This window comes from Equus caballus, chromosome 1 (assembly GCF_041296265.1).
Source record: "Equus caballus isolate H_3958 breed thoroughbred chromosome 1, TB-T2T, whole genome shotgun sequence".
Taxonomy (NCBI): Eukaryota; Metazoa; Chordata; class Mammalia; order Perissodactyla; family Equidae; genus Equus; species Equus caballus.
Window position 1 is genome coordinate 152770148 of NC_091684.1, and position 25089 is coordinate 152795236.

Below are 25089 nucleotides of genomic sequence, written 5' to 3' on the forward strand. Positions count from 1 at the left end.
TCTTATCTGTGCTCTAGTCATGCAGGCTTTTCTCTGTTTTCTTTAACACAGCCCCTACCAGAGTACCATAACTCATACTCCTCTTTCTGCCTGGAATGATCACCCTCATCTACATTCAAACACTTAGCTTTTTTGACTAATAAACTTAGGTTTATCCTTCAGATCGCAGCTCCAACATGGTCCAGATCCTCATGGAACTCAAAATCATTATTTGATTTTTACAAATAAAAAAACTGGGTCTTGGGAATATTAGGACTCTTTGATTCCAAGTCACAGAGACTCAACTCTAACTTAATTATAAAAGGAAATTTTTTGGCAGATCTAATAGAATTTTAAAGGTGCAAGATCAAGTCTAAATAATTAGATATAGGTAAATATTTTATAATTACTCCATCCGGTCTAGATTTATTGTTCTGTTTACCTTTCACATTCCTGCCTTCCATTTCTACTCTTGCTATATATTCATTTAAGAAATATATAAAAATGTCATAATTTATTTTAGGTTGATTTATTATTGCAATTATTGTTGGTTCATAGTAGATTAAAGCACAGATTTATTTGTAAATGTAGTCTCTTGATCTGTATGGGGCTTCCCCCAGTAGATTGTTATTCGTGGATGAATATATATTGCTAGAGAGATACAATATTAACTTTTTTAATGTAAATACTGAGCACTTGTGCATCTAATTAAATAGACAAATTAAAGTTTTATTATAGCATTTCTCTTAATTTTTTGAATTCCTAAGTATTGATGCCAAAATTCACATTGTTATTTCAACTATAAAAATTATTTTTCAGTGATTTATTAGGTGATAGCTTAATTAGGCTCTTTTTAAGTTTTGTTGAAATTAAAGAATTGCAAACTACCTGACTTGCAAAAAGACTTGTTAACCAGATATTGGTATCACTTATTTCTCAACACCCGTAGTAATAATTCAGTTTGTTGTTTGTTCAGCTTCTAGGAGGTTTTCACAGCGCAAGACAGGGCACCATGGTATAGAGTTCAGGATGACTGAGAAGAATTTGAGCCTTTTTTTATGAAGTGGGCAAAGGACAGTTATCGAAGAGATAGAAAAGAGAGTGTGCACCTACAATATAAAAACAGAGCAGTGTTAGGAAAGAACACTTAAGGAAATTGATTCCCTGAATCTGGCGATGTGTCTATACCTCTTTAAAATCTTCATGCACTCGAGATAGGCAGACTTCAGTTTGAACCAGTGATATTGTTCATTATATAGAAGATGCCTATGACTTGCCTAGCTTCACAGATCAATTTTTACATAATCTCCTTGATGTCAAGGGCTGTGTAGTGATAAGATTTTCCTGAATGCTAATGTTAGGAATAAAAAGAATCTCAACGATTCTAGTTATCTATTAGAACATTAGAAACTGTTTTTTAAGATGAAAGATTGTCATTGTTTAAAATTCCCATGTATTTTAACAGTGTTCATTTTTTAACAGGTGGCCAATATGTTCTACATTGTAGTGATTATGGCTCTTGTATTACTTAGTTTTGGTGTTCCCAGAAAGGCAATACTTTATCCTCATGAAGCACCATCTTGGACTCTTGCTAAAGATATAGTTTTTCATCCATACTGGATGATTTTTGGTGAAGTTTATGCATATGAAATTGATGGTAAGGATTTATGTTTATGAACTCATCTTTTGGTTATTTTGTGTTTTAAAGTCAGAATTGCATTGCAGTCATGTGCCACGTAATGTTTCAGATGGACTGCATATACAATGGTGGTCCCATGAGAGTAGTACCATATAGCCTAGGTGTGTAGGAGGCTATATCATCTAGGTTTGTGTAAGTCCACTCTTTGATGTTCGCACAGTGATGAAATTGACTAACAATGCATTTCTCAAAACATACCCCTGTTGTTAAGTGGCTCTGTATGATAATATTACATATTTTCACAACTCAGACTATTACCAACCTAAGCCCTCCCACAATACATTAGTTAATCCCAGAAGAAACAACAAAAATTAATTGAATTAATTAAACATTTAAATTAATTTTAAAAATTAATTAAAATTAAATTTAATTAGTTGTATTTTAGAATTTTTTTCAGCTATAGATAATGGAAATCTGGCTTAAACTGGCTTACACAATAAGGACATTTATTAGCTTGTGTAACAGAAAGTTGAGAGGTAGAGTGGTCTTTGGGGTTGGTTAATTCGTAGCTAAGGATACCCCTTCTTTTTCATTCCTGCTCTGTAATCACAGTGTCTGACTCATACAGGTTTCTCTTATGATTGTTAAGACTGTGTCACTAGCAATAGGAGGGCAGAAACACTGTTCCACGGTTCTCTGGGAACCCCCTGTTGAAACCTGTTCTTTCATCTCATTAGTTCAAATTGGCTTCAGCCTACATATCTCTGCGACAGGGCAAGAGTAATGAGATTCTGTTGATTAGTTTAGACCAATCATGGATTGGGTAAACCCTTGGAATTATAACATTCAACTGTGGATACATTCTCTGCATAAAGTAATAAATTTTTTTTATTGTTTTAGTTAATGAAGCTAGATAACTATGAACATAGATGATGCTGCCAACTTTAGGGAATGTTCTTTCACTGACCACATCTGAGTTATAGAATCTTTATTTTGTTAGTTTGCTGTTGATCTCTTGTTCTCTTTCTCTCCCTCTTGCTTCACTCCTCTCTTACCCCATACCTGTATTGCTCCCTACCCATCTAGTATAGGTGATTAGGCCAGAGGATGGCCACATAGTGGTCAGAAGTTGTTATCACGTGTTGGTTAAAACTGAGGTTTTACCAGCCTAGTCAAATTTTGTGTTTAATGGCTTCCTGTTCAGTGTCATTTCCAGATTTTCATTGTCTGCCCTTTTTCTGATGTGGCTCTAGTTTGGTTGTTGTAAACCATTGGATACAGTTTTTTAGTCTCCTGCATTCTCTTTGGTATTTGCTTCATCAAACTAATCTGAATAGAATGGAAATAGATTCCTACAACTTTTTATAAATGAAAGGACCTTATGCATTTGTTTGCCTATGAAACTATTTATTTGAAAGGAATAAATAATTTCATCGGTCTGTGTATGAGAATTTCAATGGTCTATATATATTTTTAAATGATTGTTAAACTCCGAGTGCTAAGGTGTATTATAAACATTTATATAAAACTTTTCTCTGATTCATGATTATTTAATTGTGACCCTTGCCCTGTTTAAATTGATTTTACTTTATTCCTCGTAACTCTGCGGGAGGGATATTAAAGCTCTCCTTCCTTGTTTGTATTCAGCTGTGTTCTGTCTTCAGAAACGTTCCAGGTGTGGGTAGTGAAAAGCAAGGAATTCAAATCTAATTCTTCTATATTTGAGAGACACTTTAACCACTCGTTCAACCCTCTTTTGTGACATAGTAAGACAAACTCAGTAATCATTATGTTGGCAGATTTACTATGAGTTTACCATACTCTTTCATGGTTCAGTTATTTTTCTTACAAGAATGTTATAGTGTGGCTGAATCTGGGAATTTTATTCTCCTTAATATTCTGCAGGCTAGACTCTGCCTTGAAGGGTACAGATAACAGAGAAATATACTTCCTTGTCTGAAATATAGTAGTAGAACAGATAACCACATCCCTCACAAAATTGTTCTGGTTTGGAATACTTTTAAGTTGCCGTTCCCAGGACTGTTTGCGCAGAAGCTTTTGCCAGAATCTGTGAAACAGATTGTACATATCAAAACTTCCTTCAAACAAACAAACATAAGTACTGATTAGAGGCAGTTACTGATGAATTACTATATTTTAATTTTTCTTTTCTTTCTAAAGTGTGTGCAAATGATTCCAGTGTGACTCAACTCTGTGGTCCCGGGACATGGTTGACTCCATTTCTTCAAGCAGTCTACCTCTTTGTACAGTATATCATTATGGTCAATCTTCTTATTGCATTTTTCAAGTAAGAATTTTATTCAGTTGCTTATTGTAATGAGATTATTTAATATACAATTTTATTTATTTTGAAGGAAATATACAAAATTTAAAATCTAAAAATTTTATTGTGGTTTAAACTACTAAAATTATCTTTGAAAATTACAAATAAGAAGGCATGCTCTTTCAAATCAAATGGGTTCTAAATTTGAGACTTTATTATCTTTCAAGATACACTTCTTTATAAATTTAACCTTTATTTGGGATTTTTATTGGATTGCCAAGGGATACACATTCAATATACAAAACAGAAATGCAAATAGAAAATTCATCAATAATTGCACTTTTAATATTTTGGTGTACGTCTTTCTGTCATTTTTATACATATATATGAACTATTTTTTCTTTTCAAAAATAATGTTCTTGAGGCCAAGCCTGGTTGTAGAGTGGTTAAGTTCAGCACGCTCTGCTTTGGCGGCCCAGGGTTCGTGGGTTCACACCCTGGACACACACCTACAGCACCCATCAAGCCTTGCTGTGGTGGTAACCTACATAGAAAATAGAGGAAGACTGGCATAGATGTTAGCTCAGGGCCACTTTTCCTCAAGCAAAATGAGGAAGGTGGGCAACAGATATTAGCTCAGGACCAATCTTCCTCACCAAAAAAAAATAATATTCTTATATTTTGTATACTGTTTTTAACTAGCAAAACATGAACATTATCCCACATTGATAAATATCTCTCTCTAGTTTATTTAATATTTTTTTAAAGATTTTATTTTTTTTTCCTTTTTCTCCCTAAAGCCCCCCAGTACATAGTTGTATATTCTTCGTTGTGGGTCCTTCTAGTTGTGGCATGTGGGACGCTGCCTCAGCGTTGTTTGATGAGCAGTGCCATGTCCACGCCCAGGATTCGAATTAACAAAACACTGGGCCGCCTGCAGCGGAGCGCGCGAACTTAACCACTCGGCCACGGGGCCAGCCCTCTAGTTTATTTGTAATGGCTACCTGATACTCTATGATATAGACCATAGTTTTTCAAGCCAATATGTTAGATTGTTCAATTCGATTGTTTATAATCTTTTATTCCCAAAACCTATAGTGTAGTTCAGTTTTTGATCAATCCTTAAGTATTTCCTTAGAATATTTTCCTAAAAGTAGAACTGTTCAATATATATATTTTTAGACTTTTTGCATTTAAGCCAAAATAGGCCTGTGTCCGCAAATCTCTGCCAACACTAGGTATTATTATCTTTTTAATGGTTACTAATTTGATAGTACATAAAAGGATCTTGCTTTTATTTATACTTATTTTGTTGCTACTAAGAGTATTAGTTTACATTTTTGCCATTTATGTATAATTTTAAAATCTTAAAATCGTATTTTCTGCCCATTTTTCTGAGAGTTTGTAATTAAGACCCTCAACAATATCACCCTTGTGCCTTACACTTGTTGCATGTATTTTTTCCAGTTTCTCGTTTGCCTTTTAGTCTTGTTTATCATAGGGGACTCTTTTGAATCCTTCTTTAGAATAGAATTAGAATGAAATCTTTAGTATTTAAAACTTGAAATTGTGATTAGCTAAGTTTGTTTTATTCTTGTTCTTTGTTTTTCAAGTAATGTGTATTTACAAGTGAAGGCAATTTCCAATATTGTCTGGAAGTACCAACGTTATCATTTTATTATGGCTTATCATGAGAAACCAGTTCTGCCTCCACCGCTTATCATTCTTAGCCATATAGTTTCTCTTTTTTGCTGCATATGTAAAAGAAGAAAAAAAGATAAGACTTCAGATGGACCAAGTAAGTGAAACATGTTAAGGCAAATGTTTTTATTTTATCACTTATCGGTATTAGAGTAAAGGCTAAGTATTAATTTTATTCGGAAAACTCAGTTGGTTAATGTTATTGTAAAGGCTTCTGTTGAATTTGCCTAAACATAAAAGAATTGTAAGTGTAATATGATTCTGTAAAAGTGAATTTAGTATTAAACTTTTTTGAGTATGGCATCAATTTCTTTTTGTTATAATGGTAAACTGTAATGCTGTTCTACAAACCATTTTTGCTGCTCTATAAACAAAAACACTTTTAGTACATTCTGTACGCTATACAAGACTAAACACCATATTAAACTGTGCTTAAAATTTTATAATGGTTTTCTGTTCTGCAAAATCAGTTCTTAAATTCCTCTACCTGGATGTGTGATGGAGAAAGATGAGAGAGAGGGAGGAAGGGTGATTTATAGGAAAAGGAAATTAGAAGAGGAGGAAGTACCTGAAACTGTTCTGCTAACATCGCACTGTGAGTGAAGGAAAAAATAGAAACACTTGTCTAGTGCTTTAGAAGCACAGCCGTAAAAAGAAAAAAATTGCAGATAAGACATACAGTCTTATGAACCCTGAATAATTCACAAGACTCATGAGCTGAAGTTTGATATCTTGAGAGTCTTTATTGATTTTTTCTTTTCTCTCCTTAGAACTTTTTTTAACAGAAGAAGATCAAAAGAAACTTCATGATTTTGAAGAGCAGTGTGTTGAGATGTATTTTAATGAAAAAGATGACAAATTCCATTCTGGGAGTGAAGAGAGAATTCGTGTCACTTTTGAAAGGTTCAGAAACTCTTTAGTTATAATTGATTATATGTCAGAACGGATTCTGTTAGTTATGTCTCTTATATATGGTTGTTGTTCAATTTATGTTTGTCACACAAATAAGTTTAATAATAGTTTTACATTATATATTGGGAGACAGTTCAATTCTTTACTTCTAATACTTCATGTAAGTCAGCCTCTTGTTATTTTTTGACCTTCAGCACAAAGGGCAAAGAAGAGTTAATGTTCTTTACTCTTTGGTGGAGAAAAGTAAAACTACCCTCGTTATTTTAAAGCATTTGTTTCTTTCCGTTGGCTTTGCTGCATTCTTAAGGCATATAGTGTTTGTGTAGTTAAAATAATGGTAATGGTAGTTCTATGTATATGCAGCTGTATACATATTTTTTGTTTTACTTTGATGTGGGGAAATTGGAATGAATAGCCTGTGGAACAAAAATGTTTTTTGAAATCTTTAACATGTTATTATAATAGAGTAGCGCTGGATCTTTTTTAAACATAAGGTGTGTCTTGTATAAATAAATGACCTTACCTTATTTTATATCTTACCTTATTTGAGTTCGTGTAAAATTTCTTTCTTTTTGCCATTATCATTTATTAGGATTACAAATAGAATTTCTTAAAACATTAATTTTTAACATTTGTAAAAAGTCTTTGTTTCTCCTACAGAGTGGAGCAGATGTGCATTCAGGTTAAAGAAGTTGGAGATCGCGTCAACTATATAAAAAGATCATTACAGTCATTAGATTCTCAAATTGGCCATTTGCAAGATCTTTCAGCCCTGACAGTAGACACATTAAAAACACTCACTGCCCAGAAAGCTTCGGAAGCTAGCAAAGTTCACAATGAAATCACACGAGAATTGAGCATTTCCAAACATTTGGCTCAAAACCTTATTGATGATGGTCCTGCAAGACCTTCTGTTTGGAAAAAGCACAGTGTTGTAAATACACTTAGCTCCTCACTTCCTCAAGGTGGTCTTGAAAGTAATAATCCTTTTCTTTGTAATATTTTTATGAAGGATGAAAAAGATCCCCAGTGTAACCTATTTGATCAAGATTTACCTGTAGTATCCCAGAGCAAAGATTTCAATTTTCCAGAGGCTGGTTCCTCTTCTGGTGCCTTATTCCCAAGTGCTATTTCTCCTCCAGAACTGCGACAGAGACTACATGGGGTAGAAACATTAAAAATGTTTAGTAAAAGTCAAAAATTAGGTAGTACATCTAATAGTATACCACATCTATCATCCCCACCAACCAAATTTTTTGTTAGTACACCATCCCAGCCAAGTTGCAAAAGCCACTTGGAAACTGTAACCAAAGATCAAGAAACTGTTTGCTCTAAAGCTGCAGAAGGAGATAATATAGAATTTGGAGCCTTTGTAGGTAAGTTTGGCAAACTGATACTTGTATATCAATATTGTTTACATTTTTATTATAATTATCACCTTAGAAATAAAAATCTAATTAGTAAAACCATGTACTTGTGTGACAAGTAAACTACCCTTTTCATAGAGCATAGTTCTAAAATTTTTTAAAGGACTCACAAGTAGGGGAAATAGGTTGAATTGGGCTGTAATACATTGGCATATACCTCTCTGGTGCAATTTACTATAATAATAATTAAATGGAAAACTTATTTGGACTCTCTCTTTTGAATTTGAGGATCTCCTATTAAATTATTTAATGAACTTTTGTTGAAAGAACCTAAGTGATTTGTAAGTGTTAGATACTTGGGGAACAATAGAAAGATACAGGGGAGGCTAGAAATAACTGGAAAAGAGCATGTCTTATAAATAGAATGTGTAACTTTTCATCCAAATCACTACACTTTTGAGAGTTAAAGGGTGCACTGCTAATAATTACATTAAGACTATAGGGAAAGCCAGGATTCTACTTGGGAAATGAGTACAGTCATGTGCCACATAATGGTGTTGCAGTTCACAACAGACCGCATATATGATGGTTGTCCCATAAGATTATGTATAGTACATGGGGCTGGCCCTGTGGCTAAGTGGTTAAGTTTGCACGCTCTGCTTCGGTGGCCCAGGGTTTCACCGGTTCAGATCCTGGGTGCGGCAGACATGGCACTGCTCGTCAAGCCGTGCTGAGGAGGCGCATCCCACGTGCCACAACTGGAAGGGCTCAGAACTAAAAAATACGCAGCTGTGTACTGGGGGGTTTTGAGGAGAAAAAGGAAAAATAAAATCTTTAAAAAAAAAATATTATGTATAGTACATAATATTAAAATGATAATAAGTGACTGTATTACTAGTTTATTTATTTATTATACTATACATTTTATCATTATTTTAGAGTGTACTCTTTCTGCTTATTAAGGAAAGCTTACATTAAAACAGTATGCTGTGTTAAAACAGCAGCAACCTAATACATCACATGTTTACCACATCTCTTGATCACATCAATTTTCTCTTGTGCTTGATTAAATCTTGTGTTGTTTTGTTCATCATGGCCCATAAATGTAGAAACTCTACTGATATTGTTGCCAGTAATAGGCCACGTTGGGTGATTCACCTGGAAACAAAATTAAAAGTGATTAAGGACTAGGGAGGTGGAAAATCAGCGATGGTTACTGCGCGCCAGTCAAGCATGTCCCATTCCACCATAGCTGTGATCTTGAAGAGCAAGAACAAAGTGACAGAAGCTGTTAAAAAGATCTGCTTCATTGGAGGCAACAAGACTAACAAAAACTCAAGAAGGGCCTTTATCAGACATGGAGAAACTTCTAATGACCTGGATTGAAGACCAGACACAGAAGCATGTCCCTCTTATCGCCAAGATGATCACTACCAAGGCAAAAAGTTTGTTTGTGATGTTTAAAGAAAAGGCTGAATCCAACTATGATGTTGAGTTTACTGCTTGCTCTGGGTGATTTAAACAGTTCGAGAATCATCATTCATTGAGTCATGTGAAAGTGAGTGAGGAGTCTGTGACTTCACTTGTGGAGGCAGCTGAAGAATTTTTTGGAAAGTCTAGTTAAACTTACTGTGGAGGAAAATTACTTACCAGAGCAAATATTCAGTATGGATGAAACCTCCCTATCCTGGAAATGGATGCCTGAAAGGATTTTTCATCAATAAGGGTACCAAGTCAAGGCCAAGTTTCAATGCTTTTGAGGACAAGACAACAGTCTTGCTCGGAGGCAATGTTCCAGGCTACACGCTGAAACCCTTTGTGATGTGGCACAGTGAGAACTCCATAGCCTTCAAGCATATCAGTAAGCACACACTGCCAGTGTACTGCAGGAGCAATAAGAAGTCGTGGATGATCCAGCTTCTCTTCCAAGATACCCTCCTTAATTGTTGTGTTAAGGAAATAGAGAAGTATTGTTTGGAGAATAACATATCTTTCAAGATTTTGCTTATTGTTGATAATGCTCCCAGACATCCTCCTTTTATCGGTGATCTTCCTCCCAATATCAGAGTGGTGTTTCTCCCTCCAAACACTACCTCTTTGATCCAACCAACAGATCAAGGATTTATAGCAACTTTTAAGGCCCACTATCTGAGGAGAACCTTTTCCCAGGCTATTGCTGCAACTGAGGAAGACACTGATGCAATTCTCGAAGGATTACATCTGTGACTGCATCAAGAACCTTACTTGAGCTTGGGGTGATGGCACCAAGGAGTGTATGAATGGCATCTGGAAGAAGGCATTCAAGAGGTTTGTCCATGACGTCAAAGAATTTGCCAAGAATGAAGAAGTTGCAAAAATCAAGAAGGATGTGGTTGAGGTAGCAAACAACTTTAACCTGGATGTGGATGAGGATGACATTGAGGAACTCCTAGAGGTGGTTTCTGTGGAATTGACAAATAAAGAGTTGATCGGACTGGAACAGGAAGGCATAGCTGAAGAATAGGCAAGAGAAAAGGAAACTGCAGGAGAAGAAAAAGAACCTCCAAGAAAATATTTAATCAAAAGATCTATAGGAGGGCTGGGCCCGCAGCATAGTGGTTAAGTTTGGCGTGCTCCACTTCGGCGGCCCAGATTCAGATCCCAGGTGCGGACCTACACTGCTCATCACCCATGCTGTAGTGGCAACCCACATATAAAAGAGAGGAAGACTAGCAACAGATGTTAGCTCAGGGCTAATCTTCCTTAACCAAAAGGAAAAAAAAAGCCATAGGAAACTATAGAGCCATCAAAACTACTTGGAAAAAATATAAATCACTTGTTTGTATAGAGTATAGGCAATGACATTAAAAAGCAAATACTTTTTGTTGTAATTTTTTTTTTTTTTTTTTGCTCTTACAGGACACAGAGATAGCATGGATTTACAGAGGTTTAAAGAAACACCAAACAAAATAAAAGAAATACTCTCGGTAAGTAAATACTTATAACAGCACAATTCAATTTTACTTCACTATTTTGGGGTTTAGTTCAAACATAGGATTAAACTTTTTTTTCCCTGGTAAAAATACTGTTTTAGCATGACCATCATCAACATGATCCCAAATGTTGAAAGTATATACAGTTTGAAAAAAAGAAGAAACAATTCAGGAATATGAAAAAATGTACAAATAGCTTGGGTTTTTTTATCAACTAAAATAAAAAACATCACCTATTTAACATTTTTCTTTTTAAAAATGCTTCTCTCTATACATTTTCCATTGACTAAATACTTTTTGAGCTCAGCTCTTCCCCAGGCCCAAAAGTTTATTAGAACATAACCCTGATTCTTGGGGCCGGCCCCGTGGCCGAGTGGTTAAGTTCACACGCTCCGCTTCGGTGGCCCAGGGTTTCTCCAGTTTGGATCCTGGGTGTGGACATGGCACCATTCATCAGGCTACGTTGAGGCAGCGTCCCACATGCCACAACTAGAACGACCCACAGCTAAAATATACAACTATGTGCCAGGGGGCTTTGGGGAGAAAAGGAAAAAATAAAATCTTAAAAAAAAAAGAACATAACCCTGGTTCTCAAGGAACCTGTAGTCTAGTGATAAAAAGCAGAATATGCCAGTAACTACAATCTAATGTGTAAGTGTAAGATATTCAATAAGTGTTTGTTAAAATGTGTAGAACAACTAGTGAAAAAAGTATGTTTCCTGGCTGAAAATTAGTTTTTATTTCTTAACTGTTGCTTTCATAAGTTACCCATAACTGTTTAGAGCCTTAAGGGTAATAACATAAGCCACACTAAGATAATTAAAAAGACCTGGAAAAGTGTTATGCTTCTCCATCCCTTAAAGAATTTAAGTTGTGGAAATGATCAAGTGATAAATAAAGTAAAAACAACATTATTTCTAAAGCTAAAGCTAAGGAAATGATAATGACATAATATCAGAGTTTCTATGAATGATTGTTCCTCATTTGATCCATAGTTAATTGTGTAATTACTGTCAGGACATATTAATTATCACCCTTCATATAAAAGGTAGACTGAAGTGCATTTTGCAGATACAAATACTAACATTTGTATTTTTAATAGCATATATTCTGATTAAAGTATTGTACTAAAATAAGTAACTTAGTTTAATGTCTATTAACCTGATATTTAACTTAGAATTTAATTGGTGATTATATGCAGTTGAGATGTAATGATTACATGGGGTTCTTTGTCTTTCTTTATTTGCCTTCAAGTTTGTGTTTCTTACCTCAAATAGGACCAGCAGAATGATGCAAGAAATACGATTATGGAGTATTCAAAGATGCCTAAATATCAGGTAAAGTTTCTTTAGTATATGTGGGAGTCAGAAAGTCAGCTTAAAATGTACATGTACCTTTAGATGGAAGAAGTAGGTGTTAGTTTAGTGGATTTCTAAGACTAGTTTCCATGATGTTTTCTAACCATTTTAATTCTATGGCATACCTCTAAAGATCAGAATTTTCCATTATGTATATAATGCCTTAAAGAGAAGGACAGAACTGAATAAATGGATTCAGTGCATTAAGGTAGCCTTAGCTGACAGATGATAAAAAGAAAAATAAAGGAAGAAGAATGGAATGAGAAAAAGTAATCAGTAGAAAGAAGAACAGACAGATCTCCAACTGAAGACATCAAAGAAAACGTCATAAAAGGAGCAGCATAAACAATAGTGAGGCATAGACAGAGGATATATAGAACTCAGTGAAGGAAATGTTAGTTTGACTAGTGAATAGGTTTATCATCTGAGGGAGTAGCAGACAGGGCTAGAAAATGATCCATTATTAGGGGAGTTTAGAAGTATATTTCTTGTGTGTGGATGACTCTTCTCCATACACTTATTCAGGAATGCAGGCTTACATTGTCTCTTCCATCTTATGGCTCTTCTACCCGCCAGGGTCCTGTGATCATTTGCATCCAGCTAACAGAAGGGGAAGGGAAAGAGAAGTGCAAGAGGTTTTTTATGAGGCAAGCCTAGAAGTGTAGCACACATTATTTCCTCTGAAATTCAAAGGGAGAGAATTTTGTCACATGCCGTTGAAGTTTTTTTTTTTTGGCCAATGCTCCTCTTTTTGCTGAGGAAGACTGGCCCTGAACTAACATCCATGCCCATCTTCCTCTACTTTATATGTGGGACGCCTACCACAGCATGGCTTTTGCCAAGTGATGCCATGTCCGCACCCGGGATCTGAACTGGTGAACCCCGGGCCGCCGAGAAGCGTAACGTGCGAACTTAACTGCTGCGCCACCGGGCCGGCCCCATTGAAGATTTTTGATTATCCTCATCGGACCACTAATCCAGCAACAGCTGCAGGATGAATGAGAGAACTGTAAACACAGGAGATTATTAGGAAGTTTTAATCATAACTCAGAAGAGAGGTGATAAGATCTTGACATAGACACATGGAAATGGAAAGAAGTTTCTAAGCCTAGATAATAGTGACTATTTTAGTACCATGTGTAGAAATAGGCAATTTAATTGGAAAGAATGTGAATTAGTATGGGAGGCATTAGATTATGTTTAAAATAATTAAATGTGAGAGAATAGTAAGCCAGTAAGGTAGGAGTATCTAAATGGTAGTTGCAAATGTAAGACTACAGCTTAAGAGAGAAACCAAGATGAATGATATATATTGACAGAGGGTATCTTTAAAAGAGAGAAGATAAGGTGAGGAGTAAACCTGAGATTCAGATGTTCCCACTTCTTACGAATTAAGAGGAGGAAAAAAGTACAATGAAGTAACACTCATAGTGGGACAGTTATCATGTTGAAGCAGTCATCACAGAATCAATGCAGAAGAATTTCAAGAAGGGAGAATGTATAGTAATTGCTGATACTTTAGAGAAGTCTAGAAGAATAGGATCTTAGACCACTGAATTAGGTGGCCTACGTGAATACAATTTTAGTGTATTGGAGGATGCAAAATAAAAATTGTGGAGCTTGTAAGAGAATAGAGGAGTTAATATCATTATATTCAGCAATAACAAGATGGTTCAAGAAGTTGAATGAGTAGCAGACTTACTGGAGGCTTTTGTTGCTTTCTTAATTTGCTTAGTAAATAAGAAAGATTTATGAATGTTTTAATATGAGGGAAAGGAGCCAGTAGGGGAACCAAAGTTTTTTTTAAAGTTGTGTCTCTTGTTTTATCTTTTAGTTTCTTACAGGGAGGGAGAACCGATTGGAATTATAATTTAAAAAGCAAGGAGACATAGATGGAGTGAAATCAAGCACTCAAAGATGCTGATCTTAGCAAGAAAAGTGTAACTTCTTTTGAGATAGGAGGACTGACAGAGAGGATTGTCATACAGATAGTTGGAGTTGGAAAGAAATGCTAAAAGTCTTGAACTTATCACTTAAGATCTGTGTGTTTTATTGTATATAAATTATACAAAATCTTTTTAAAAAATTAAAGGAGATAAAAGATAATCTGGGAGGAATTTACTTTTCCAGTAACCCTGTTGGGAACTGGGGTGGAGTACGTGAGATAGAGAAGGTTTAGAGTAATCATTGTGTGGAGTTGTTAAGAACTCAAGAGAAAACCAAGAATATGATTTCTCAGCCAGGGGGTTGAAAACAGCATGAATTTTTAGTAGCCATATCAGCACTTGGATTTTTGCCAGGAAAACTCTGCAGCCTGGGGGTAGGTATGGGGAAGGTAAATCTTTGGAGTGATTCTGACTAAAGAATTGGCATGACACCACAGTAAAAGGTTAGAACTGCTGACTAGGTGGAACTCTTAGAGTTGTCAAACTTAGCATGTCAGAATCTCAAATTCCCCATCATCTCCCTGCTCAGCAGACATATTTCTCCTTCTCTGTTTCCTACCTCTGTTAATAACATCAGCATTCTAGTTTACCAGGGCAAAACTACATTCTTACTTTTCCCTTCCAACCAACAGCCAATCTAACTGGTTTTGACTCCTAAATATTTTTTTAGTATGTCTGCTTCTCTCAGTCCTTAGTAACAATTACCCTGGCTTAGGCTGTCATTCTCTAACTTTTTTTGTTGTTCAACTTTTAAAATGTCTTTAACAAGGTGTTACGACAGTTGAAAGAATTGTATCACCACATTGGTGGCATCATTTTGCTGTTGTGAAGCACTTGAAATACATAGGAAATTGTTTAGGATGAAAGGGTGAGCCATCAGGGTTTCTCCACAGATTTCGCATTTTAACAATGAACCCATTAAATGAACTTAAAGCAGGAGTACAGAGTTTTACAAATAACTTGAAGCCCACTTGTTAATTCCATACTAGAATTTCTGTTATAGAACCATTGTTCTGTGAAAGTGATTGTCATTGTATCAAAGGGTATGTCTCAAGGAAGTTTCTTAAATAAAGCAAACAAGAAGTAGCTAGAACTGGTTCCAAAAGAAACAACTAAAATCAGAAAGGAAATTACTGTTGCTTTGTGACTACAGGAAAAAGGTTAGCACTCTTTAGCTTGGCTGTATAAATCAGCTGTAATGCGAAGAGTGTGGAGCATCTAAGGTAGAAAGGCTTAATTTTCTTGAGATAGTTGAGTTTATTTAATGAAAGTATAGTTTATTGTGATAGTAACATTTTTTAACTCATTGGTTCTGAGAGGTGATAGAGGTTTGGAAATATTTTAACGTTGCATAGAAGTGTGACCTATTTATAGTTGAAGAGAGGAAATGACATGAAGGTGTCAGATCTTCCTCATATTAGTTTAATACAATTCATTAGTTGATCTGGAAAAATGAATAGGTAAAAGGAAGAAAGTGAGAGAGAGTTATTAGCTACTAAAATATTGTACAAGTAGAGTAGTGGAAGCATGAATATTTAGTAAAACATTTTGAAGACCCTTCTATAAATAAGAATTTAATAAGAAGAGTTGGGTTAGAAATTGATGAGAGAGGGAATGCTTTGTCAGTAAATAGAAATTGGACAATTGGGTAGAAGTTTGGAAAAGTCTGTGTTCTCATATTGCTTCATAAGCTCAGGTGAATTCCAGATTTCAAAGTAAAAGTTCAAATCATAAAAAAACTTAGTAAAATAGAAATATTAAGTCAGTAAAGTCAGGAGGGCTTCCTAAACATACAAAGAGTAGAAAATATTAAGGGAAGGATGCAAAGAGATTTAAATAACTGAAAATGTAGAGCATAGGGGCCAGCCCCATGGCCAAATGGTTGGGTTCATGTGCTCTGCTTCGGCAGTCCAGGGTTTCACCAGTTTGGATCCTGGTCATGGACGTGGCACCGGTCATCTGGCCATATGGAGGCGGTGTCCCACATGCCACAACTAGAAGGACCCACAACTAAAAATACACAACTATGTACCAAGGGGGCATTGGGGAGAAAAACAAAAAATAAAATCCTTAAAAAAAAATGTAAAGCATAGATAAGTCAAAACAAATTTGAAAAAAATTGAAATTTGACAAACAATAATCATAAAGATCTTTGTTATATAAACAGCTCATATATATCATTAAGAAGGCTACCAAAACCCCCCAAAAGAAATCATTCCTCCCGTCCTTCACCCTCAAATCGTCAATGTTAGTGTAAAATAGTAGCTTTTTCTTTTTTAGGAGAATTGATAAATATTTTATTATTTTCCCTACGTTTTCCCTTTTTTCCCCCCCCAAATTTTTATGACTTGTGTTACTATGAAAAGGGAGTCCTTTGGATGGATTTATGAATTATAGGCAAGTAGGATATTTTGATGTAGTTTTGGGGATTGACATTAGAGAAAATAACTGTAATCATAGTATACCTTTTGGTGTCCAGGTAGAATAAAGTGTATGGAGCTGTATAGATCCAGAGGCTCTCATACTGCTTAGAACAGTGATTTGAAATTCATTAAATTGTTTTAAAATTCTGTCTGTGTACAATATGCAGAATGATATTCCTGCTGAAAACACTTTGAAACACGTGAAGTCCCATGCTGGATTTACTGAGTATCACAAAACTTCTATTCCTCTTCATTCAGAACAAGGTAAGTGTTTTGACTACCTGAATTATATTAGCAAACATACTTGTTTAAGCTTTAAGTGTGTTTTATGTATATCACACCACCAGAGCAATGAATGTTTCAATGGTCAGAAAATGAAGATTCTGGTTCATCATTGTTGCCGTAACCTTGAATAAAACGCAATCCTAATATTCTAATATTTTTTTACAAATTGTTTAATCCTTAAAGATGAAATATAAAGACTTGCTTTTTACAAATCTGCTGATTTTAACTTTTACAAATGAATCTGTTGTTTTAACCTGTATAGTCATTTAGTCAACATATTTTTCTAATTTAAATTTAGAAATAGCTAATACATTTATTTGGTTCAAAATTAAAATACACACACACAAGCACTTTGAAAATCTGTCTCCCTCTCACTCCAGCCCTACGCCTAACACTATTTTCGTTTATCCTCTAGTTTCATACTTGTATAATCATATATGACATTATAGTCTTTTCTCTCTCTCATCTTTTACAGGAAAGGTGGCATAGCATACATGTTGTTGTACACCTTTCATTTTTCACTGAAAAATTTAATGGCCTGGGGATGTTTCTACATCATGGTTTTTTATGAGTCAAAGTTAGATATGCACACAAAGTTATGATTATTCAACTTTCAATTATGTTCATATGACCTTTATAAAGTTCCTTAAGAAAAAGTACACTACCTTGTGCCCCTCACCATCATTTCCTCTTTCAGTCTCTTGATATACAGCAGTGTCAAGTTGGGTTTCTTCCAGGAGTGCAGGTTGTTTTAACATTCAAAAATGTAATTAATCATGATAGTAACAGATTAAAGGAGAAAAATCATATGATCGTCTCAATAGCTGCAAAAAAGGCATTTGATGAAATTCAACATCCATTCATGTGTAAAACTTTTAGAAAACTAAGAATAGAATGGAATTTCCTTAATCTTGAATAAAAGGTTTCTACAAAAAGTTATCACAAATATTATACTTTATAATGAAATACTGAAAGCCCAAGATGGGGAACAAGACAAAGATTCTGGCTATTGCCATTTCTCTTTAACATCCTAGCCAGAGAAGGGAAGAAACATAAATGGTAGAAGGATTAGGAGAGAAGAAATAAAACTCATTATTTTCAGGTAACATGGATGTTATTTGTAAAGTTAGTATGCTTATAATTTTGCATCCTCATATTTCAGTTGTAGACAATATCCATTGATCTCCCACTAAAGAAGGCAAAGATTGAACTCTTCCCCCCCCCACCCCATTTTCTGTTCCCAAAACACACACACATGCTCCCACATGCCTTTACCCTTTTTCACCAATATAGTTAGATCATAATTTTGGCTAAATCAGCTCTAGATTCTCTGCCATTTGACTACATTTCTTCAAGATACTCAGATATATAGTGTATTCTTTCAGTTTCATCATCTTGAAAAAGTTTTGCCTCGGGTCTTTCATATACTTCAATCTGGTCTTTTTGCTCTCTGTGCTTGGGGTACAACTTTTGGTCTAAGATTTCCATTCACCATTCATCTGAGGTTTTCCTTTATTGTATCATTAAGTTGTAAATTCTGTCAAAGTTAATTTAGTATTTGACACCCTGCCTTTTTTTAAGTAGGCTTAATTCTAAAGTTTGTTTAGGATAAACAAGATACGACAAAGGTGGCATCTTAAATCAGAGGGGAAAGATGAACTATTCTATTTTTTTCCATTACTGTCAAATGATGTATGTAGAAAATTATTAATTTCAACGTTGTTATAGCAAGAGATTGAAATCAGATGTATGTATAAAATCATTAATTTCAACATTTTGTTATAGCAAGAGTTGGAATCAGACCAAATGTCCATCAGTAGGAGTTTAGTTAAATAAATTATTCTATATCCATAGTATGAAGTTCGGTGTAGCATCAAAATAGAATAGAGAAATCTGGGACCAGCCCTGTGGCCGAGTGGTTAAGTTCCTGCACTCCACTTCGGCGGCCCAGGGTTTCGCCAGTTTGGATCCTGGGTGTCGACATGCCACTGCTCATCGGGCCACACTGAGGCGGTGTCCCACATGCCACAACTAGAAGGACCCACAACTAAAAAATATACAACTATGTACTGAGGGGATTTGGGGAGAAAAAAAGCAGGGAAAAAAAAAGATTGGCAATAGTTGTCAGCTTAGGTGCCAATCTTAAAAAAAAAAAAGAACAGAGAAATCCTCTGAGTACTGATAAAGATCTCCAAGCTTAAAGTTAAAAAACCAGCAACAAGGGGCTGGCCCCGTGGCCAAGTGATTAAGTTCGCGCACTCCGCTGCAGGCGGCCCAGTGTTTCGTTGGTTCGAATCCTGGGCATGGACCTGGCTCTGCTCATTAAACCACGCTGAGGCAGCGTCCCACATGCCACAAGTAGAAGGACCCACAACGAAGAATATACAACTGTGTACTGGGGGGCTTTGGGGAGAAAAAGGAAAAAAATAAAATCTTAAAAAAAAACCGGCAACAAAAAGCCCCAAGATGTATAAAAGGAGGGGAGTACTTACAGACACACACACACACACACACACACACACACACACACAATATCCCTGGAAGGGTACACAAGAAATTAGGAAACAGGGAAGAGTAAGACTTTTTCCTTTATACTCTTTTGTTTCTTACTGCCTTTTCACAAAAATAAATTGACTAATTGAGATGTCCTGCCAAGGTACTCCTGGGCCTCATATTACGCTTGTGTTCAGCAGTGTTAGGGAGAGGTTAAGGTAATCTTATGAAAGTTATACTATGCCTAGAAACACTTTGTGTTTGCTTAGCTCGTACTTTTTAAAATTTTAGTTGTGTAATTTTTCATTTTCTTTTAATTTTCTTTAAGTGGAAAGTAGCAGTAGAAGGCCATCTGCAGAGGAAACTCATGAAGTAGATTCCAAAGCAGCTTTACTACCGGTTTGTACATTTCAATTAAACAAATGCATGTTTTTAAGTACGTATTTATTAGAGAAGAGCTAAAACATGATCATGTTTTATTTGAGAGTTTATCTAGCTTTCAAAAAAATTTTTACCCTGGAAAACTGACATCAGGACATGAGTAGCAGTTATAGAAAAGAGTTTCTTCCTATAGTGGTTAGTCAGAAATTTTTAAAGAAAAATTTATGCAAAAGAAAGGCAGGAATATCTGTTTAAATTGAAACTAATTATATGAAGTCATTCTCAGTCATTTGAGATAATATTTGATTTTACAAAGACTCTTTAAAAGCAGACTCTAGCGACCAAGACGAATAGCTTGGGAGAAATTAGAAAAATTGCTCCTTTATAGTCAAAGTATAGGAGGGAGTGCTCATAATTATCCTGGATTGTCAAGAACATATTAACTTACATTCTGCTGTAAGAAGATAGATTGTATTATTAAAAATCATATTATTAAAAAAACTATTTCCATGGGTAAAAGGGGTTAGTGCACACAGAGTTTCACAGTAACAATTCCTCCTTTCTGGAAGGACCTATCCTGAAATTGATCTGCACAGTTTTGCCAGAAATAAAGTTCCGTTGAATATGATCTCACAGTGTCAAACTATAAAACTTATGGGAGTCAAATTACAGAAGGAGTATGAGACTGCTAATAATTTAAGAGATTAGAATTATTGGTTACAGATTATAAAATAAGAGATTAGAATTATTGGTTACAGATTATAAAATAAGTATGATTCAAGTTATTAAAGCTATGAAAGAGAGTATTACAAATATGAAGAAAAGAAAAGAAACTACTCAGAAAGACTGGAAAATTTGAAAATAATCTAGAAATAAAAAATAACTCAGTGAGGGTTAAAATAACAGATTAGGCAAGCTGAACGGAGTTACTAAATTGGACCAGAATGTAACAGAATTATAATTAGATGGAAAATGTATTAAAGGTAAAGAGACATGGAGAATAACCCTAAATTGGCGTTGAGAGAGTAGACAGAATTTGAAGAGATAATACATGGCTTAGAATTTTCCAAATTGATGAAATATATGGAGATTCAAATTCAGAAAGTCTCAAACTGGGAAAGTAAAAATAAATCCATACCTAGACATAACATTATAAAACTACAGAATAAAATCCATAGGTACATATGCATACAGAAAAAGGCTTCACTGAAATATGCCTAAATGTTATTAGTAATTTCTTTGTTTCCAGTTTGCATGATTTTAATTTTTCTCTTTATACTTTGATATGTTTTTGTTTTGGCAATGGGCACGTATTTTTAGAGTCATAGAAACAAATGTAGGGACTGGCCCGATGGCACAGCGGTTAAGTGTGCACGTTCCGCGTCCCACATATAAACTGGAGGAAGATGGGCACCGATGTTAGCTCAGGGCCAGTCTTCCTGAGCAAAAAGAGGAGAATTGGCAGCAGTTAGCTCAGGGCTAATCTTCCTCAAAAAAAAAAAAAAGAAACAAATGTATATTTTAAGAAAACAAAATTGTCATCAGAAACAAAGAACTGACTAGACTATAACTGTGTTAAAGGAAATAACACTCATGAAATTCTTTATTCCACTTTGTGGAATGGCCTTATGGTAGTTTTATCCATTTGTTGTCTGACTAATTCAATTGTATGAAAAAATGACTTCATATTAATTTTTCAGCCCTTCATTCTTAAAACATACTATAGGAAACAAACTAGGGTTAAACAGTTATGCTTCATCTAGAGATTTTTTTCTTTAACTTTTTGTTTTTGATTTTGACTAAAGGATTGGTTACAAGATAGACCATCAAAGAGAGAAATGTAAGTAAGCTTTTTCTCGTTATTAGCCTGAAAAGTATCATAGTTATTGAATGTTGCTTTTTTTTCCTGCTATTTGCATCATTTCTTTAACTCTTTTATCTATGGATGATGATTATTTTAGCATCTCCTATGTTTACATAGAAGAGATTAGGGGAATTCATTTATTAGGTTTATGTACAGATTTAAATTTTTAATTTTGTATAGTTATACTATAATTATAGTCATACTATAGTTACAACTGTACTAAAATCTTCCTTATAATGATGCAGTTATGATTTTATTAGTCCTGTTTCCAACTTGCTTTTCAATAGATTTATTCAGAGACCTACTTTGACACTTTAGTTTTGTATTTGCTTAACTTCTCTGCCCATGATTCTAATCAAAAAACCTTGCATCTCCTTTTGGAAAACACTTGGATAATTAGAGCAGTAATATACAGTATACATTAGAAAGCCCGCATACAGAGAGACCCACTAGAAAGCTGATGTGGTAATCCAGAACCAAAAGTAGAAACTAAAGGCAATCTGACAGGTAATCATCCCCAGAGAGTAAAAATTTTAAATACAGATTAAACTTAAAGATAAGAATCAAAGATAATCTCTGTATTTCCAGCCTGAGAATTAGTATTTTAGGATTCCAAAGGACATTTACGAAAAATATCATCTTGTTTTGACACGCATTTGGTACTGGAAGCATGATAGAGTTACTCTCTGATGTGGACTACTTGAGAAGGGAAGCCACTTTGAGGGAAATTATTATACTTTCTACAGTGTTTCCCCCGTTTCCTTCTGTGCATCAGGAGTAGATGTGAATATATAGACAAGAAAATAAACCAGGTGCCACATGGAATCGCAGTTCAAATTCTTTGGGTATCCTGGTCCTAGTTGGCATTTGGACCTACCTATAGTCAGATCTCTTCAGAGAATACTGTCTCGTATAACCAAAACTGTAGGATATAAAGACAGAATAGGTCCTTGAAGTTAATGTTAATTCAGCTAACAAGAGCACATTGTCTTACAGAATACTTACCCGTAGAAAAAGCCAGAAAGGTGGATTTGGTCAGCACTCTTTGGGTGCTGAGAAAAGAGTTGTTTTTCAGCAGCAGACAAAAGGAGGATGCTAGGGTCAAAATACTTCCTATAAAAAATGTTAATATTATTAAGATGAAAATCAGTAGACACATCAGGATCAGATTAAATGTAAGAGCTAGAAGGAGACTGCACAGGTTCTCCATTCCAGAATGCCTCTTTGGACCTAGTCCTTTTAGTGCTAAGAAAGGCCACAGAGCTGGATAATGGGAGAGCTAAGCCTCTAGCCCATTTTTTTCTTGATTCCCATGCCACTCCCCTGTCTACTATACCTGTCTCTCTAATTTGCACTGGAATCTGTGGAATTAATAAAACCTCCATTTGGTACCAATATTTGATGTTATAAATAAATATATTCAACAATGGAAAAAATTTTTTTCAACATTAGAAATTGAGTTTTGCAAAATGACATCTCTTTGCTGTTCTCTTAGTTCTTTGCCCATCTATTCTATTGAAGTATTTTTAGAATCCTGCAAAGTTATTTTAAGATGTTGTTATAGTGCTGGAATGAATCCCCACAATAGAGAAGTCATGGAATATTTTGCTCTCTTAATACCAAACCTTCAGTTTGGCACCAAACTATGAATAATGTTTATGTAGGCATAAATTGGAGGTATGCGTTTTTAATAAAGTGTATGCATATGGATATATACATACCCATGTATGAATTTGGCCATTGGCCTAAGGGAAATGGCAAATGTTTAAACAAAAGTGAATCTGAGGGCTGGCCGTTGGTACAGTGATTAAGTTCACACATTCCGTTTTGGTGGCCCAGGGTTCGCTGGTTCAGATCCTGGGTGTGGACATGGCACTGCTTGGCAAGCCATGCTGTGGCAGGCATCCCACATATAAATAGAGGAAGATGGGCATGGATGTTAGCTCAGGACCAGTCTTCCTCAGCCAAAAGAGGAGGATTGGTGGCAGGTGCTAGCTCAGGGCCAATCTTCCTCAAAAAAAAAGTGAATCTGAGTCTCAGAATTCCTTTAGTAATGTTCTATTAAATAATCAAATAACTTCATAAAATAAAAATTATGTGGTAGCCAAAACGAAAATTGTGGCACAACTTTTATAACATAGTTTTTGATGTTTCTTTAGGCCATCTGAAGAAGGAACATTAAATGGTGAGTCCATGTTGTAGATTTAGTGTGAAGAAATGAGGAACCGTATATGACCTATTATAGCAAATACCACTTTATCCTGGGTTAGAAATTTCAGACTTCATGTTTGAAAAAGCCAAGGTAGTAAGAAGTTGTTCCTTCAGCTAGTTTCTCTTCGATATGTATGTTTCACAAACACATGAACTCACCATATGAATGATAATCTATTTACTGTCTTCCACCCCGCTTCATCTCTGTTCCCCAGCCTGCTCCTTCCCTTGTGTTCCCTGTTTTCATGAACAGTGCTCTCAGTCAGCTAGGTGAAACCTGAGAGGGAGTTACTCTTCATCCCCTTGCCCTTGCATTCACAAAGTCCTGTTGTATTTACCTCTTAAATATCTCTAGAATCCATCCTCCACTGTACATCTTGCTGGTGCTTTCAGTTTAGACCTTCATCATTTTAAAAATTTTTTATTGAAGTGTGATATGCATACAGAAAAGTGCAGATAAGCCTCCATGTCAGTGAATTCTAAGTGAACATTCCTGTGTAATCAGCACCCTGATTACAAAACACAGTTTGCCAATATCCCAGTTCCTTGTGTCCTCTTCTTGTTATACTTCCTGCCCCTAAATAACATAGTAGATTAGTTTTACGTGTGTGTGTGTGTGTGTGGAATATATAAATGGAATCATACAATGTGTACTCTTTGTGTCTGGCATCCTGTTAATATGTGTGCATGAGATTCATCAGTATTGCTTTCTATAGTGATAGTTTGTGCATTCTCGCTACTGTACAGTATTTCCTTGTGTGAAAATATTGAATTTATTTATCCATTCTAGTTGATGGGCATTTCGGTAGCTTCCAGTGTATGGCTATTATGAATAGTGCTGCTATGAGCATTCTTGTTCTTGTCTTTTGGTAAACATAGGTATTTGTTTTCTGTTGGGTGTATACCTAGGAGTGGAATTGCTAGGTGGTAGGGTACGCATATGTTCACATTTAGTAGTTACTGCCAAATAGATTTTGAAGTGGTTGTACCAATTTGGGCTCCCAGTTTATCTTCTGTTCTGCCACCAGAATGATTCTCCTAAAAGATCTGATCTCGTCACTCTTCTGCTTTACGTTTTTCCCGTTGTCATTGGATAAAATTCAGTATCCTTTCTTAGCATGGCATATTTGGCTCTTAACTGTTTGGTATTTCCTGTTTCTGTAGCTTTACCTCCTAAAGGCATGCCTATACTCTTCCTCATTAATTTGCAATCTTGGTTGCATATCTGAATACTTCTAGAGAATCACTTATATGATGACACATACCTACACAAT

At 35.3% G+C, this 25089-nt stretch overlaps 1 protein-coding gene across 6 annotated transcripts in view; it reads left to right on the plus strand.

The window, feature by feature from the left end:
* The window catches only part of TRPM7 (transient receptor potential cation channel subfamily M member 7), a 109144-nt gene that overhangs the window by 71478 nt on the left and 12577 nt on the right, over positions 1 to 25089 (plus strand). For 4 of the 6 annotated variants that reach the window (XR_011426589.1, XM_023617564.2, XM_070236672.1 and 1 more), the window contains 11 exons: positions 1462 to 1636; positions 3800 to 3926; positions 5516 to 5700; positions 6374 to 6506; positions 7176 to 7891; positions 10781 to 10848; positions 12132 to 12191; positions 16749 to 16845; positions 19688 to 19758; positions 21546 to 21580; positions 23764 to 23789. Coding sequence is in view for 3 of the 6 variants with exons in the window: in XM_023617564.2 (XP_023473332.1) it covers positions 1462 to 1636; positions 3800 to 3926; positions 5516 to 5700; positions 6374 to 6506; positions 7176 to 7891; positions 10781 to 10848; positions 12132 to 12191; positions 16749 to 16845; positions 19688 to 19758; positions 21546 to 21580; positions 23764 to 23789 (1693 nt within the window). In the remaining 3 variants the exon portion in view is untranslated. Of the gene's footprint in view, positions 1 to 1461; positions 1637 to 3799; positions 3927 to 5515; positions 5701 to 6373; positions 6507 to 7175; positions 7892 to 10780; positions 10849 to 12131; positions 12192 to 16748; positions 16846 to 19687; positions 19759 to 21545; positions 21581 to 23763; positions 23790 to 25089 lie in introns of those variants that run through there. The other 2 variants (XR_011426591.1, XR_011426596.1) reach the window with 2 other exon arrangements.